General features: G+C 37.3%; 1 protein-coding gene across 3 annotated transcripts in view; it reads right to left on the reverse strand.

Moving 5' to 3' along the window:
• Positions 1-14,496, reverse strand: part of FGF13 (fibroblast growth factor 13) — a 538,338-nt gene that overhangs the window by 206,107 nt on the left and 317,735 nt on the right. For 2 of the 3 annotated variants that reach the window (XM_012782494.2, XM_012782493.2), the window contains exon 3: positions 10,075-10,242. The exons of the other annotated variant lie outside the window; for it this stretch is intronic. In XM_012782494.2, the coding sequence (XP_012637948.1) occupies positions 10,075-10,242 (168 nt within the window). The remainder of the gene's footprint in view (positions 1-10,074; positions 10,243-14,496) is intronic. 3 annotated transcript variants of the gene reach the window in all.

Below are 14,496 nucleotides of genomic sequence, written 5' to 3' on the forward strand. Positions count from 1 at the left end.
CACTTAGTAGATAAACAACAGGAGACAACAAGGTTGAAAAAATGAAGATGAAAAGAAAAACATGTCCCTCAGTATGTTCCATACTATTCTTTTACCTTCTTTCTCTCCTAACATTTAGGCAAGACTGACATGGTGACATGTTCTTTCTGGGATAATCGAGGCATTATCAGAGTAAAAGACATTATGTTAGTAAAAAATATACTCCTTTAATGTTTAACATGTAATTTTGCTTTCTCTTGATTGATGAAAGTTGCAATACTTCACCACCGGTCTCGAGGACAGATTCTCTTCTCTTCCAACCACAGCCACTATGGTTGGATGCCTCTCTGAATAAAAAGGTTACAGATGTCCTGAGGGAGATGGTGTGTATGTTTGTGTGTACTTTTTAAAAAATCACATGAAAACAGGACTACAGAAAAGAGGCCAACCTGATTAGAAGACAGTGACAAATCACTGAGCTCTATAATATTTTCCTATATTCTGTTAACTCCTTCAAATTACTATTGTAATCAAAATTTTTAATCCTAAAACCAAACACTGGGAATCCATGATTTATTTTTCTCTGTAGATTTTTCAATACTATCTACTCACAAGCATGCACATTTTGGTGTGACTCTTTTTTTTGTGTCTGGCATTTTATGGGGTACAGATTTTAAGGTTTCAATAAATGCCCATTCTCCCCCTCCCCCCACAAGTCTGAGTCTCCAGCATGACCATCCCCCAGATGGTGCACATCGGTGTGACTCTTTTTAATGATAATCAAACATCAGTAAAAAGGGCAGTGAGTGGCACTTAGGAAGCAGCAACTATGCTGATAAGAGATTGGCTTCCAGGAGTTACTCTAAATCCGTGATTTCACTTTGGCACACATGGCATAGAAAGGAAAAATTAACAAAAGAATAAAGCTGTGAAGATTATATTAATAGTTTCTCTTGCCAAAAGACTCCTGGAACAGTAAGAAAAAGATTTTGGTAATGATCTCCACTCTCCATGTGGCTTTTTAACAAAGACGTTGCTGGTACTGGGCCAAATTAGACTCTGAGATACTTATATGTGCTTCTTCAGCCAAATTCCAGTACTCACATAAGATTGTATCATAAGTGGTTTATATGGAAATAATCACATCACTGAAAATCACAAGTATTTGGAACAGACTAAAGAATTTGTTTTGGAAATGGATGTTCTTAAATAGAAACCTGGTTTTGGCAAAATGTAATCTGCCCTTAGTTTATCCTAAAAAGCTAGTGAAGTCTTTCAGTACCTCTATGTACTGTTTTATGTGGATTCTGAGGACCCTAGACATAATACAAAAATGTCTTTAAAGAGATAGATGGCCAGGCCGGGCGTGGTGGCTCACGCCTGTAATCCTAGCTCTCTGGGAGGCCGAGGCGGGCGGATTGCTCGAGGTCAGGAGTTCAAAACCAGCCTGAGCAAGAGCGAGACCCCGTCTCTACTATAAATAGAAAGAAACTAATTGGCCAACTAATATATATAGAAAAAATTAGCCGGGCATGGTGGCGCATGCCTGTAGTCCCAGCTACTTGGGAGGCTGAGACAGAAGGATCGCTTGAGCCCAGGAGTTTGAGGTTGCTGTGAGCTAGGCTGATGCCACGGCACTCACTCTAGCCTGGGCAACAAAGTGAGACTCTGTCTCAAAAAAAAAAAAAAAAAAAAGAGATAGATGGCTGTAAACAGTGTTAAATAAATTACCAAATCTTAAGTGGTCATAAACTATAGAAATAATCTGGCCCTTAAAAACAGTTGCCAACCAAAAGAAACACCAAGGCTTTATCTATATTACTACAAAAATAGTTGATTTTATTAATTCAGTAAGGAAAAAGCAAATTAATTCCAACTGTATCATAATACACATAAATCTTTGACCTAATTTAATCATTTCTAAAACTTATTCAGTTCAAACTTTTATTTACCCTCAATTTATTTTTTTTTTCATTTTTCACATGGGAGTTTTCAACATTGTATAACAAACAATCAGAGGAGGTCAAACTTTCATGTTGGCATTGTCAGACCAAACAATGGATAGCTTAACCATCCTGTCCATTGCCTTCACATGCTGTGGCATTAGGGGGCATCCACAGCCAAGGTCAATTAAAATCTCATGCTTTGGCACAGAGACCATGAGAAAAATATCTCTTCAAAATGCTTCACATGAGAATAAAACATTACAATGTATGGACATAGTTTAGATCTAAGATAATATCCATTTGTAATAAAGAGGTCTTTTATTTCCACTAATTATAATAAAATGTTACAATAACTTTAAGAGATAACTAAAGACTATACCTTACAACATTTAAGAACTAGTCCTGCAGAGACTAAGGCCAAGGGGAGATACAGCTACTGGGGTGCCAGAGTGCAGGGCAGACTGGGGAGCTACTTCCTCCCCCTAGCCCGTATCTCTCCTGCTGAAAGTGGTAAGCTCTACCCCTGGAGACAGGGTGAGACAAGAAAACCCACTCTCCCCCAGATCTAGGGAGAATCCGCTGGACCTGTGCGCAGTTCGTAAGCGGGCAGTATAAAAGACTTTGCTTCCCAGAAGAGTTGAGGTCACCCAGTTGATCAAAATGCTGGGGCTGGATCTTCTCCCCTGGTCCGGCCCATGGTCAAGGAACAAATCCCCCACAAGTGGCCACAATAGGCTCCACAAGTAACTCCTCCCATCACGGGTAATTTCCAAGTGTGGTGGAAGAGCTCTCCCCAGTGGCTGATCAAAGAACTACAGAAGAGAGGACTCCTGGGCACCATCAGCTGATCCAAATGGGGAGAGCTCAGCATAAGAATTCTGGAACTTCGAAATATCAAACCAAAAACACTCCCCCTAAGAGATATACCAGCAATCAAGAAATGGAGACTGAACAAACCAAAAACACGAAAATGACACAGGAAGAATTCCAGAATTGGATTGTAAGAAAGCTCAATGATATGCAAGAAAATATGGATAACCAATGCAAAGAAACCACAAAGAAAATTCAGAACTTGGAACAAAAATTCACTAAGGAAATTGAGATATTAAAGAAAAATCAATCTGATCTCCTGTAAATGAAGAATTTATTCAGGGGAATACAAAACACGGTGGAAAGCCTCAAAAATAGGGTGGAAAAAACAGAAGAAAGAATCTCAGAGATTGAAGATAACACGTTCCAATTAAATAAATCAGTCATAGATATACAGCAGAGAAACAAGAGAAAAGAGCAAAGCCTACAAAAGATGTGGGATTATATGAAGAAACCTAATGTGAGGGTCATAGGGTTACCAGAAGGGGAAGAAGAAAACACTCAAGGGTTGGATAAGCTATTTGAAGATATAATAGAGGAAAATTTCCCAGGCCTTGCTAAAAACTCCAGATACAAGTTCAAGAAGCTCAAAGAACCCCTAGGAGATTCAATCAGACTGACCAAAATATCAATTAAAAAGGCACTTCTACAAGCTGTAAGATGAAAGAAGCAAGTTACATACAAAGGAAAACCAATCAGAATAATGCCAGATTTCTCAACTGAAACATTACAAGCAAGGAGAGACTGGGGCCCATTTTCACTCTTTTGAAACAAAATAATGCCCAGCCTAGAATCTTGTACCCTGCAAAACCTATCAGTTCTCTCAATAAATGTGAATGATTTAAACTCCCCACTTGAGAGACATAGGCTGAATCAATGGATAAGAAAATACAAGCCAAGTATCTGCTGTCTTCAAGAAACACATCTAACCTGCAAGGATGCATATAGACTAAATGTAAGGGGTGGAGAACAGTATTTCAAGCAAGCAGAAGCCAAAAGAAGACTAGTGTGGCGGTTCTGATCTCAGATGATTTAGTTTTTAAACCAACAAAACTAGTGAAAGACAAAGATGGTCATTATATAATGGTGAAGGGTACATACAGTTCAACAAAAAGATATAACAATTATAATATATATACACCCAACTTAGTTTCACCCAGATTCATAAAGCAAACCTTACTGGATCTAAACAAATTGATTAACAGCAACTCCATAATAATCAGAGATTTCAACACCCCACTGACTGCACAGGGCAGATCACCCAAACAGAAAATTAATAAAGAAATAATAGACTTAAACAAAACTCTAGAACAATTGGGTCTGACTGACATTTACAGGACATTCTACCCAAAATCCAATGAATATATATGTTCTTCTCATCAGCTCAAGGGATATTCTCTAAGATTGACCATATCCTAGGCCACAAAGTAAGTCTCAAAAATGTAAAAAAAAAATAGAAATCATACCATATATCTTATTAGATCACAGTGGAATAAAAGTAGAAATTAATCCTAACAGAAACCCACATTTCTAAACAAAAATGTGGAAATTAAACAACCTTCTTCTAAATGATTACTTCATAAATGAAGAAATCAAGATGGAAATAAAAAAATTCTTTGAACAAAATGACAATGGAGGGACAATTTATCAAATCCCCTGGGACAAAGCTAAAGTAGTACTGAGAGGAAAGTTTATTTCCATAAATGCCTATAACCAAAAGTCAAAAAGATCACAAATAGACAATTTAATGCATTGACTCAAAGAGCTGGAAAAAGAAGAACAGACCAACCCCAAACCCAGCAGAAGAAGTGAAATTAACAAGATCAAATCAGAACTTAACAAAATTGACAATAGGGAAGCTATACAGAAGATTAATAAAATAAAAAGTTGGTTCTTTGAAAAACTAAAAAAATTGTCACACCCTTGGCTACGCTAATGAAAAGCAGAAAACAGAAATCTCTAATAAGCTCCATCAGGAACAAAAAGGAGATACCACAACTGACCCCAAGGAGATACAAGATGTAATTTACAAATACTACAAAAATCTTTACGTACACAAACTGGAAAATGTGGGGGAAATGGACAAATTTCTAGAAACACACAGCCACCCTAGGCACAACCAGGAAGAAACAGAATTCCTGAACAGAACAATATTAAGAGCCGAAATAGAAACAGCAATTAAAAATATTCCTAAAAAGAAAAGTCCTGGACCAGATGGTTTCACACTGGAATTTTACCACACATACAAAGAAGAAATGGTGCCTATCTTGCAGAAATATTTTACAACATTGAGAAGAATGGAAACCTCCTCAACACCTTTTATGAAGCGAACATAACTCTGACACCAAAACCAGAAAAGGATGTAACAACAACAACAACAAAAAACTACAGACCAATATCCCTTACGAATATACATGTAAAAATTTTCAACAAAATCCTAGCTACCCAAATCCAGATGCTTATGAAAGAAATAATCCATCACCACCAAGTGGGCTTCATCCCAGGGATGCACGGATGGTTCAACATATGTAAATTTATGAATGTAATTCACCACATAAACAGAAGCAAAAACAAAGACCACATTATTCTGTAAATAGATGCAGAAAAAGCTTTTGACAAAATTCAACACCCTTTCATGATAAGAACACTTAATAAAATAGGCATAGAAGGAACATACCTAAAAATGATGCAAGCCATATACGACAGAGCCATAGCCAACATCATACTCAACAGGGAAAAATTGAAAGTATTCCCACTTAGAACTGGAACCAGACAAGGCTGCCCACTATCTCCACTTCTATACAACATAGTGCTGGAAATCCTGGCTATAGCAATCAGACATGAAAGTGAAATTAAAGGTATCCAGATTGGGGCAGAAGAGATCAAACTTTCACTGTTTGCTGATGATATGATATTATATTTAGAAAACTCAAAAGATTCAACCAAGAAACTCCTGGAATTGATAAATTAATTTAGTAAAGTCTCAGGATACAAAATCAATACACAGAAATCAGAGGCATTCATATATGCTAACAATCAAATTGAGAACCAAATCAAAGAATCAATACCCTTCACAATAGCAACAAAGAAAACAAAGTAGCTAGGAATACACTTAACCAAGAAGGTAAAAGACCTCTGCAGGGAGAGCTGTGAAACACTGAGGAAGGAAATAGCAGAGGATGTAAACAGATGGAAATCCATACCATGCTCATGGGTCAGCAGACTCAACATCGTTAAAATGTCTATATTACCCAAACTGACCTACAGATTCAATGCAATACCTATTAAAATCCCATCAGCATTCTTCACAGATATGGTAAAAATAATTTTATGCTTCATTTGGAACCAGAGAAGACCCCGCATATCAAAAGAAATTCTAGGCAATAAAAACAAAATGGGAGGTATTAATATGCCAGATATCAAACTATACTACAAAGCAATAGTAACTAAATTAATCTGGTATCGGCACAAAAATAGGAATATTGACCAGTGGAACAGATCTGAGAACCCTGACATAAAACCATCCTCATATAGCCATCTAATCTTTGACAAAGCAGACAAAAACATACACTGGGGGAAAGAATCCCTTTTCAATAAATGGTGCTGAGAAAACTGGGTAGCCACTTGTAGAAGGCTGAAACGGGATCCACACATTTCACCTCTCACCAAAATCAACTCACGCTGGATAACAGACTTAAACGTAAGGTATGAAGCTATTAGAATTCCAGAGAAAAATGTTAGAAACACTCTCCTTGACATCAGCCTAGGCAAAGAATTTATGAAGAAGACCCCAAAGGCAATCACAGCAGCAACAAAAATAAATAAATGGGACATGATCAAACTAAAAAGTTTTTGCACACCCAAAGAAATAGTCATGAAAGTAAACAGACAACCTACAGAATGGGAGAAAATTTTCATATCCTACACATTGGATAATGGGCTGATAACTAGAATCTACTTAGAACTCATGAAAATCAGCAAGAAAAAAATCAAACAACCCTATCAAAAAGTGGGCAAGGACATGAACAGATACTTTTCCAAAGAAGATAGAATAATGGCTAACAAACATATGAAAAAATGCTCAACATCTCTAATCATCAGGGAAATGCGAATCAAAACTACAGTGAGGTATCACTTATTTCCAGTAAGAATGGCCTTTATCAAAACGTCCCAAAACAATAGATGTTGGCATGGATGTGGCGAGATAGGAACACTCCTACACTGCTGGTGGGACTGCAAACTAGTTCAACCTCTGTGGAAAGCAATATAAAGATACCTTAAAGTGATACAAGTAGATCTACCATTTGATCCAGCAATCCCATTACTGGGCATCTACCCAAAAGATCAAATGACACTCTACAAAAAAGATACCTGCACTTGAATGTTTATAGCAGCACAATTCACAATTACAAAACTGTGGAAACAACACAAGTACCCATCAATCCAAGAGTGGATTAATAAAATGTGGTATATGTATACCATGGAGTACTATTCAGCTTTAAGAAACAATGGTGATATAGCACCTCTTGTATTTTCCTGGATAGACCTGGAACCCATACTACTAAGTGAAGTATCCCAAGAATGGAAAAACAAGCACCACATATACTCACCAGCAAATTGGTATTAACTGAGCAGCACCTAAGTGGACACATAGGAACTGCAGTAATTGGGTATTGGGCGGGTGGGAGGGGGAGCGGGTATATACATGCATAATGAGTCAGATGTGCACCGTCTGGGGGATGGTCACGCTTGAAGCTCAGAATTGGGGGGGGGAGGGGAGGCAAGGGCATTATTTGAAACCTTACAATTTGTATCCCCATAATATGCTGAAATCAAAAAAAAACTAGTCCTGCAAAAATTTTCCAATTTGCCAGAATGGCCACTGAACTCTTCCAAACTCAGTTACCTCACCTCTCGGAAATGAAGAGCTTCGGTATCCTACATGAAGTAAGCATATGAATTTCTTGGCATTATTTCCTTATTTATCCAAGATCTGTTCCACAGCATGCTTTCTTTTGTCCCCATCTAAGGTCTTCTGTATTCTTTTAATTTCTACAGAGATCAAGTGTTTTCATTTTAAGGTCTAGGTTCACCATTAGCATCTGGGCCTTTGTTTCAAGGGATACGGTATGATTATAAATAGTATTAAAAAGTCATCCCAGAAAACCTCTAATGAGTATAATACTATTTAGAAATAATTCATAGAAATAAGGAGGGACATATCGGCTTCACTATCCTCAAAGGAGGACCTGACAGGAAAGTAAGACTAAAGGAAATCTACAATCTGAAAAAGACAAGACCCATCATCAAAGTACACAAGTAAAAGAATGACAGCCATGTTAAACACAATTGCAGCCACTCAATATGTGGATGAAATGACAGATTAAATACTATCCAAACCTTGTATAAAAGAGTTTAACTACTACCCATTCTCTGAAGAATTCTTTATATCTGAAAACATTCACAACAGTATTCACATTACACTCCAGATAGTACTCAAAAATTAATAGATCACATCAAAATTATATGTAATAACAAAAGAGATAAGTTTTTAGTTATTCAACTGTTTTTTTTAATGTGAAGTATTGTTAAAACAATTTCAATTTTTTAACCAATTGCTTGACTAAATTTAACCAGCTGCTTCTTAAGTGGCCTATTTTTTCTTAACCAAACCACATTTTGTTTTTTGGCTGATTTGCAAGAACAAAAACAGTATCTGTGTGTGTGTGTGTGTGCGTGTGTGTGTGTGTGTATTTATATAATTTTAGAGAAAAGAAAGCAGAAAATATTGGAATGAAGTATATATAGTAAAGTAATTGTCACTGGTTAAACTTTTTTCATTAAAATATAAAATCAAGTTAGTATCTTCCCTACTAAACAGCTAAAAGATTGATTTTACTCACTGTAAAAGGGTCATGATTTACATCTTTCGATGAATAAATGTTGACATCAGAACTCACACACAAAGTGGATAGTTTGGAGATCAAAATTAGAGGTAGAAAATAAATTCAAATACTCTACTTTATTGCTGAAATAGAATTAAACATAGACACACGTAGGCTTCTCATTTTCTGTTAATGAATATTTAAAACTCTATTTGGAAGGAAGAGAAGGGAAATCTTTCAGATGTAAAATTTTGCTTCCAAAACTATGGACTAGAGTCTGTTCAGAGTAATTTCTTTACGAAAGAAACTTTAAACCCATGTGGCAGTCTTTTACAGGTTGGGACAGATGTAATGAGAATTTTTATAATGTTGCAAAAGGGTAACTTGAAATAGGAACAAGATTGGTTTTAGAAATTACACAAGAACCATTCATGGGAAAGTGTATGACCACTACCAAAGGACAGGTAAATTTTGTCACTTCCAATGTTATTCATTGTTAAACTGGATCAATAGTATTTGGTATGATGGAAAGATGGGCTGTTTTTCAACAAGTATTTAATTAATGTACACATTATAATTCTCAGATGTTATTTTGAAAGTTGAAATGTACACAGATGGCAATAAATTTACCATATTTTATTTGTAATGTGAAAACTATTCCTGTTCAATATATCATATGTAAAAAAGGTGGGAAAAATTAATAAATATTCTTCTGGCCAGACAAGTTACTTTAGAGATAGATGTGTGATATTGATTATAATGAATACCTTATTAACCTCAGTTTAAGTAACAGCAAGTAGAGTTGTCCAAACCTGTACTTGAGCTGAAAAGAAAAGACAAACTACTCATAGTTTCCTGGAGGCATGCATTTCACTATGGCAAAGTGCAACTAGGCGTGCATTATATGGGAAGTCTGGGACTGTTCAGCGAACTGAGTAGATCATGAGCATTCTTCAAGAGCAATGCAGAAGCTTTATGGAGTGGAGGAAAGTTTTAAAAAAATCGAAACAATCTTCTCATTATTTTATTTTAGAAGTGTCATTCATCAGCTGACTGCTGCTTCAGGAATGCAAGGTGATGGGAGCGGACTTGGCCAGATGTTGGCTACAGAAGCAAGCAACTTAGGCAGCCCAAACTGGGCAGTGTAATGACATTAACTGAAAATGCTTCAGCTGCAAAAAGCAGGAGGATGCTGCACGCTGTGCCGAGATAACTGTATTATACAGTGTCCCATCTGAGACTGCATAACACATCCACCAGCCAGCCAGGGGGCCTCCTAGGTATGGCAGAGGCCGAACAACACACAGCACACCAGAGGGCAATGCACAGTCCAAAAGAAAGAGAAAGAAAGAATGAGAGAAAACAAGCAAAACACGCATCTGTCGTGCACAAACCTTCGGGCTCTGTGTTCTCTTTGTGGTGTACTTGCTTCAGCGGGCAGCAGAAGATTTCGTGACACTTAGCACGAAAGGGGGACTCTTTTTTCTTTAATTCCGCAGATTGGATGGAATCTTGCCGTAACATAATGTATTCCTGTGTGCCAGGGGGGGCGTCATCCAGAACTGTGGTCACCACATAACAAAATGAACTCAAGTTAGAGCTTCAGAAAAGCAGCAAATATCTTAAATCAAATCTACTCCCAGGGAAGACTAAAGAAACAACATCCCTAAGAAAAATTTCAAAGAAAAACATCTAATAGCTTAGCAATTGTATTTTAACGGGCTTAGTTTAAAATACTAAAGCCCTGGGAATAGCTACTTGACTGTATATACCTCTATTGCTCGCACAATGAAAATTTAACCATGTTTAATCATACCCGAAGTTTGATAAAATATTTTAGCATTGATATCCATGTTGTATCTAAATAAACGCCATGTAGAGCTCACAAGTTTCAATTTGTGATACAACATAAACATTTACAGATGAAACTGGCTAATCTCCACCAATTATCAGTGAATTAGCTTATGTTTCTTTTCTTGCTCTGTTCCTGGTGAGGGCCTGACTTCCAAGCAGTATATACTGAGTTAGACAGAAGAATCAAGAGTGCTGCTCTTTACTTTTTTTTTTTTTTTGAGACAGGGTCTTGCTCTATCATCTGGGGCTACAGTGCAGTCTCACCGTCAGAGCTCACTGCAACTTCAAACTGGGCTCAAGCAATCCTCCTGCCTCAGCCTCCTGAGTAGCTGGGACTATATGCGTGCAACACCAGGCCTGGCTAATTTTTCTATTTTTTTGTAGAGACCAGGTCTTGGTCAAGCTCAGGCTGGACTAGAACTGCTGAGCTCAAGCGATTCTCCGGCCTTGGCCTCCCAAAGTGCTAGGATTACAGGCGTGAGCCACCACACCCAGCCTGTGCTTTACTTTTTGATTTCCAAAGAAAACAGGGGCTGTTGCCACTAATCTTCAGATGTTCAAAACCACTTAATGAAGACAACAGATTCCAGTTGAGAGCCTAATAATCAACACTGGATCAAAGACCTTGCAGGATTGTGGAAGAGCTCGGCCTGGTGTACTAATTTTAGCTTTTGATACACACCAGGCTCCTCTGAGTCCACATTTTCTCCCTAGGCCCTTTGTGTTTCCCAAGCAGGATTGTATATCACCAGTGTTTTTTGCCTGCAAAAACAATATGTCTGCTTTTATAGATTCATTGATACATTCTTTAGTCTGAAAGTAGGTGAAAATTTGATCTGCATTTGCAGAAACAGGGAACTTATCCCAGAATGGATTTTTTTTTTTGCTTTTTCACACCCTTTCTAATGAGGCCATTCCATTTCACCAGAAGTGAGTCAGTGCCTACAAAGCTGTGATTAATGACATGCTTACTCATTCTACTCCCCCAAATGCATGCATTTAACATGCATTTAGGAGGACTAATACCACCAGCAAATTTCTTATGGGGAGAATAATGCCATGGTGTTTGTAAAAAAATAAACAGATTATGGCTGAATTTACATGGCATCTGAAGTTTCTTCATTTGTCAATCACATTCCTAGCTCATTGGCTGAGATCTTAACGGGCTTTAAGAACTTTGTTTCAGGTTCGGGGGAAAAAGGCATAAAAAGCAACATAACTTCTAAATTAGTATTATGAGTTTAGAACAAGTTATTGATAGATTGTATGTGTAATTGTTGTCTTCCTTTATAAGTCATTAAATTATGCAAGAAGGTGATGAATATTTTAGTCAGTTCTCTGTTTTCCTCTAGCATTCAGCAGCAGAAATCAAAAATATTATATAGACACACCACTATAGCTTTTCCTGGCAGAGAGTTCCCTTATCTATTAGGAATGTGACTATAACTTCTTATAATCTTGTTGTTGAATGCACATCTTTGCTAGCAACAGCTGCTATTCAAAACATTTGCAACCAATTCCTGCCATGAGCAGATAGTTATGATAATATAGACACTTATCAAACTCCAGCATAACAGCTGAAGACAAATCCTGGTTTTACCATCCAAAATATTTAAAGAAAACTCCCCAAATTGGAACTCTTAAAAAAAGAAATACCTCTAATTATACGGACACTGAGAATTCCATTTTTATATACTGCTATATAGGAAACATTTTAAGATCAAAGGTCAATTGGCAGATAAAATAGAATGACTTTTGGACAATTTAATAACTTGCTATTTAGAAGTTCATGACAAATATTGGTAAATTGTCTTCCATTTTCATTGTACCAACAATGATTTCACAAATGGGCATTTCTGGAGATTAATGGTGGACTGAAGTTAATAGCCTTTGGCTGACTCTCCAGCCACCAGCTTTTCCCAGCTGGCCATTAATTCCCAGAAAATGTCTTGCACTGCCATCATTATTGTTTAATTAGATACAACTGGTTATCTATAACATACAACAAAATTCTAGTGAAAGTGACATGCTAACCCCAAAATTCATCACAATGGGGAAAGCATGAAGGTCACAAAAGTACAGGATAATTGTTTTCCACAAAATGCTCTCTCTCTCTCTCTCCTGTTGTTCCTTCAAATTGAATTTAGCAAGTGCAAAAGGTGCCAAGATGAGAACATTTAAAGAGCCATCTGAGTAATAACCACAGGCACAGAACATTTCCTTGGAAATCATGAACATCTGGGAGTTAATGGGTCAGCTTTGGGTCTCAGGATGTCTCTACTCAATGCCTTGAACATCAGTCAATTCAAGCACACAGAAAAAAAGAATAGTCAATCGAAGAGTAGCTTGGTGTTACGTTGACAAATAGCTAGAAACATTTTGGATTTTTTTTTTAACAAGAAGTGGCATTGTATAGGCAATGCCTCCCTTGCTTCTCTAAGATCTCTGAACTTGAGGATATTTTGGATAAAAAATTAAAACTATTATATCAAATCTACTTATTCTCAAGGCTCCCTCAAGTAGGAGGGTGGCTGTATGCACAGTTAACAGCAGCAGGAATGAAAGGGGACTTCCCAGGACCCCAGCACTAAGGCAGGTGGGTACTTTTGCTCTACTTCTTTAAGAAAGTGACAAGAATGACATGCTTCCAAGGGGTACCAGCTCTAGGAAGGAGAAAGGAGGCTTGCAAAGAAGCCAGCTCATAAAACAGGAAAAAAAGAATGGGATTCTTCTTTTCCTAGATGTTTTCTTCCATTTCCCCCCTTCTAGCACATTCCTTTCTTGCAAACAACCTATATCCTCTGAAAACCACTTCTCCCTCTGTTCATTTAAACTATTTGTCCACATTTCATTCAATGATTCCTGTTGTCCTTCCCAACAACAGATTTATCCAGTCTTGAAGATGGACAAAAAATTCCAGTAATTAGGTAGACATTAGATTTATACAAAGATTCCTCCATTTCAGAGGTTCAATTTGACTCTTCAAGCAGATAAAAGGGCAAAAGTGGCTCATAGTTGATTTCTCGATCCGGGAGCTGCAACTCCCAAGGAGTAGGCCTCTAGGAGGAAATTTTGCCTACATAGCCAGTACCGCCAGCCTTGATCACACAGCCCACCCACTCAAGACTCCAAAGTCCCATAGGAGCAGTACAGAGTAAGAAAAAACAAGTGCACACATGCAGATCCACACATCCACAGACACACAGACACTAATGGGTGGCATACTCAGATACAGAGGTAACAAGAGTAAGTGATTTTAGTGGTGGGATGATAGGTATGAGCACAATATATGAAAGAGCTAGTTTCCATTACAAAAGGTGTTCTGTTGACTAATCATTACACAGGCAATCTTGCACCTAGGCTTGGTTTCTCAGCAGCACTGCTGGACTGCTGCTGAACCATTACTGATCTTCTCTAGGCTTCTCAATCACCAAGATCAAGGACGGTATCAGGACACAGTCTGGTAAGAGCGTTTGATAGAGTCTAAGCCTGCTGACCTGGCCTAAGATACTCATGTTCACAGAAATACAGTATTCTCATTTGAAACTAGAGGTAAAGAAAGCACCAATGTATAGCAAACCTTAATCTCTAATAGAATAAAAAATAATTCCAATGTAATGTATCTTTTAAATGTATTTTTAATTAGAGAAGTTAATCATTTATCTTTCCTATGTGTAGAAAGGCCAGTTCTTGGTTTACTCTATAAAAGTTCTATCAATAGATATAACATTGGTTGCATAAAACACCTACCAGAACATTTAATAGTATGATAAGTGATACAATGCAATCCTCTATGTCATTTCAAACAAAGTTTCTTTAGAGATAATTTGTTGCAACTTCTTTGTCTTAAAACATAAGGAAAATAAAGTTCAGGAAAAGGAAGTGACTTCATAAAAGTCACAGAATAAGTTATTGGAAAAGTCCAGCCTATAAGCCAGGATTCCAGTGTTTGTCAGCAAGTC

The sequence above is a fragment of the Microcebus murinus genome, chromosome X (assembly GCF_040939455.1).
Source record: "Microcebus murinus isolate Inina chromosome X, M.murinus_Inina_mat1.0, whole genome shotgun sequence".
NCBI lineage: Eukaryota > Metazoa > Chordata > Mammalia > Primates > Cheirogaleidae > Microcebus > Microcebus murinus.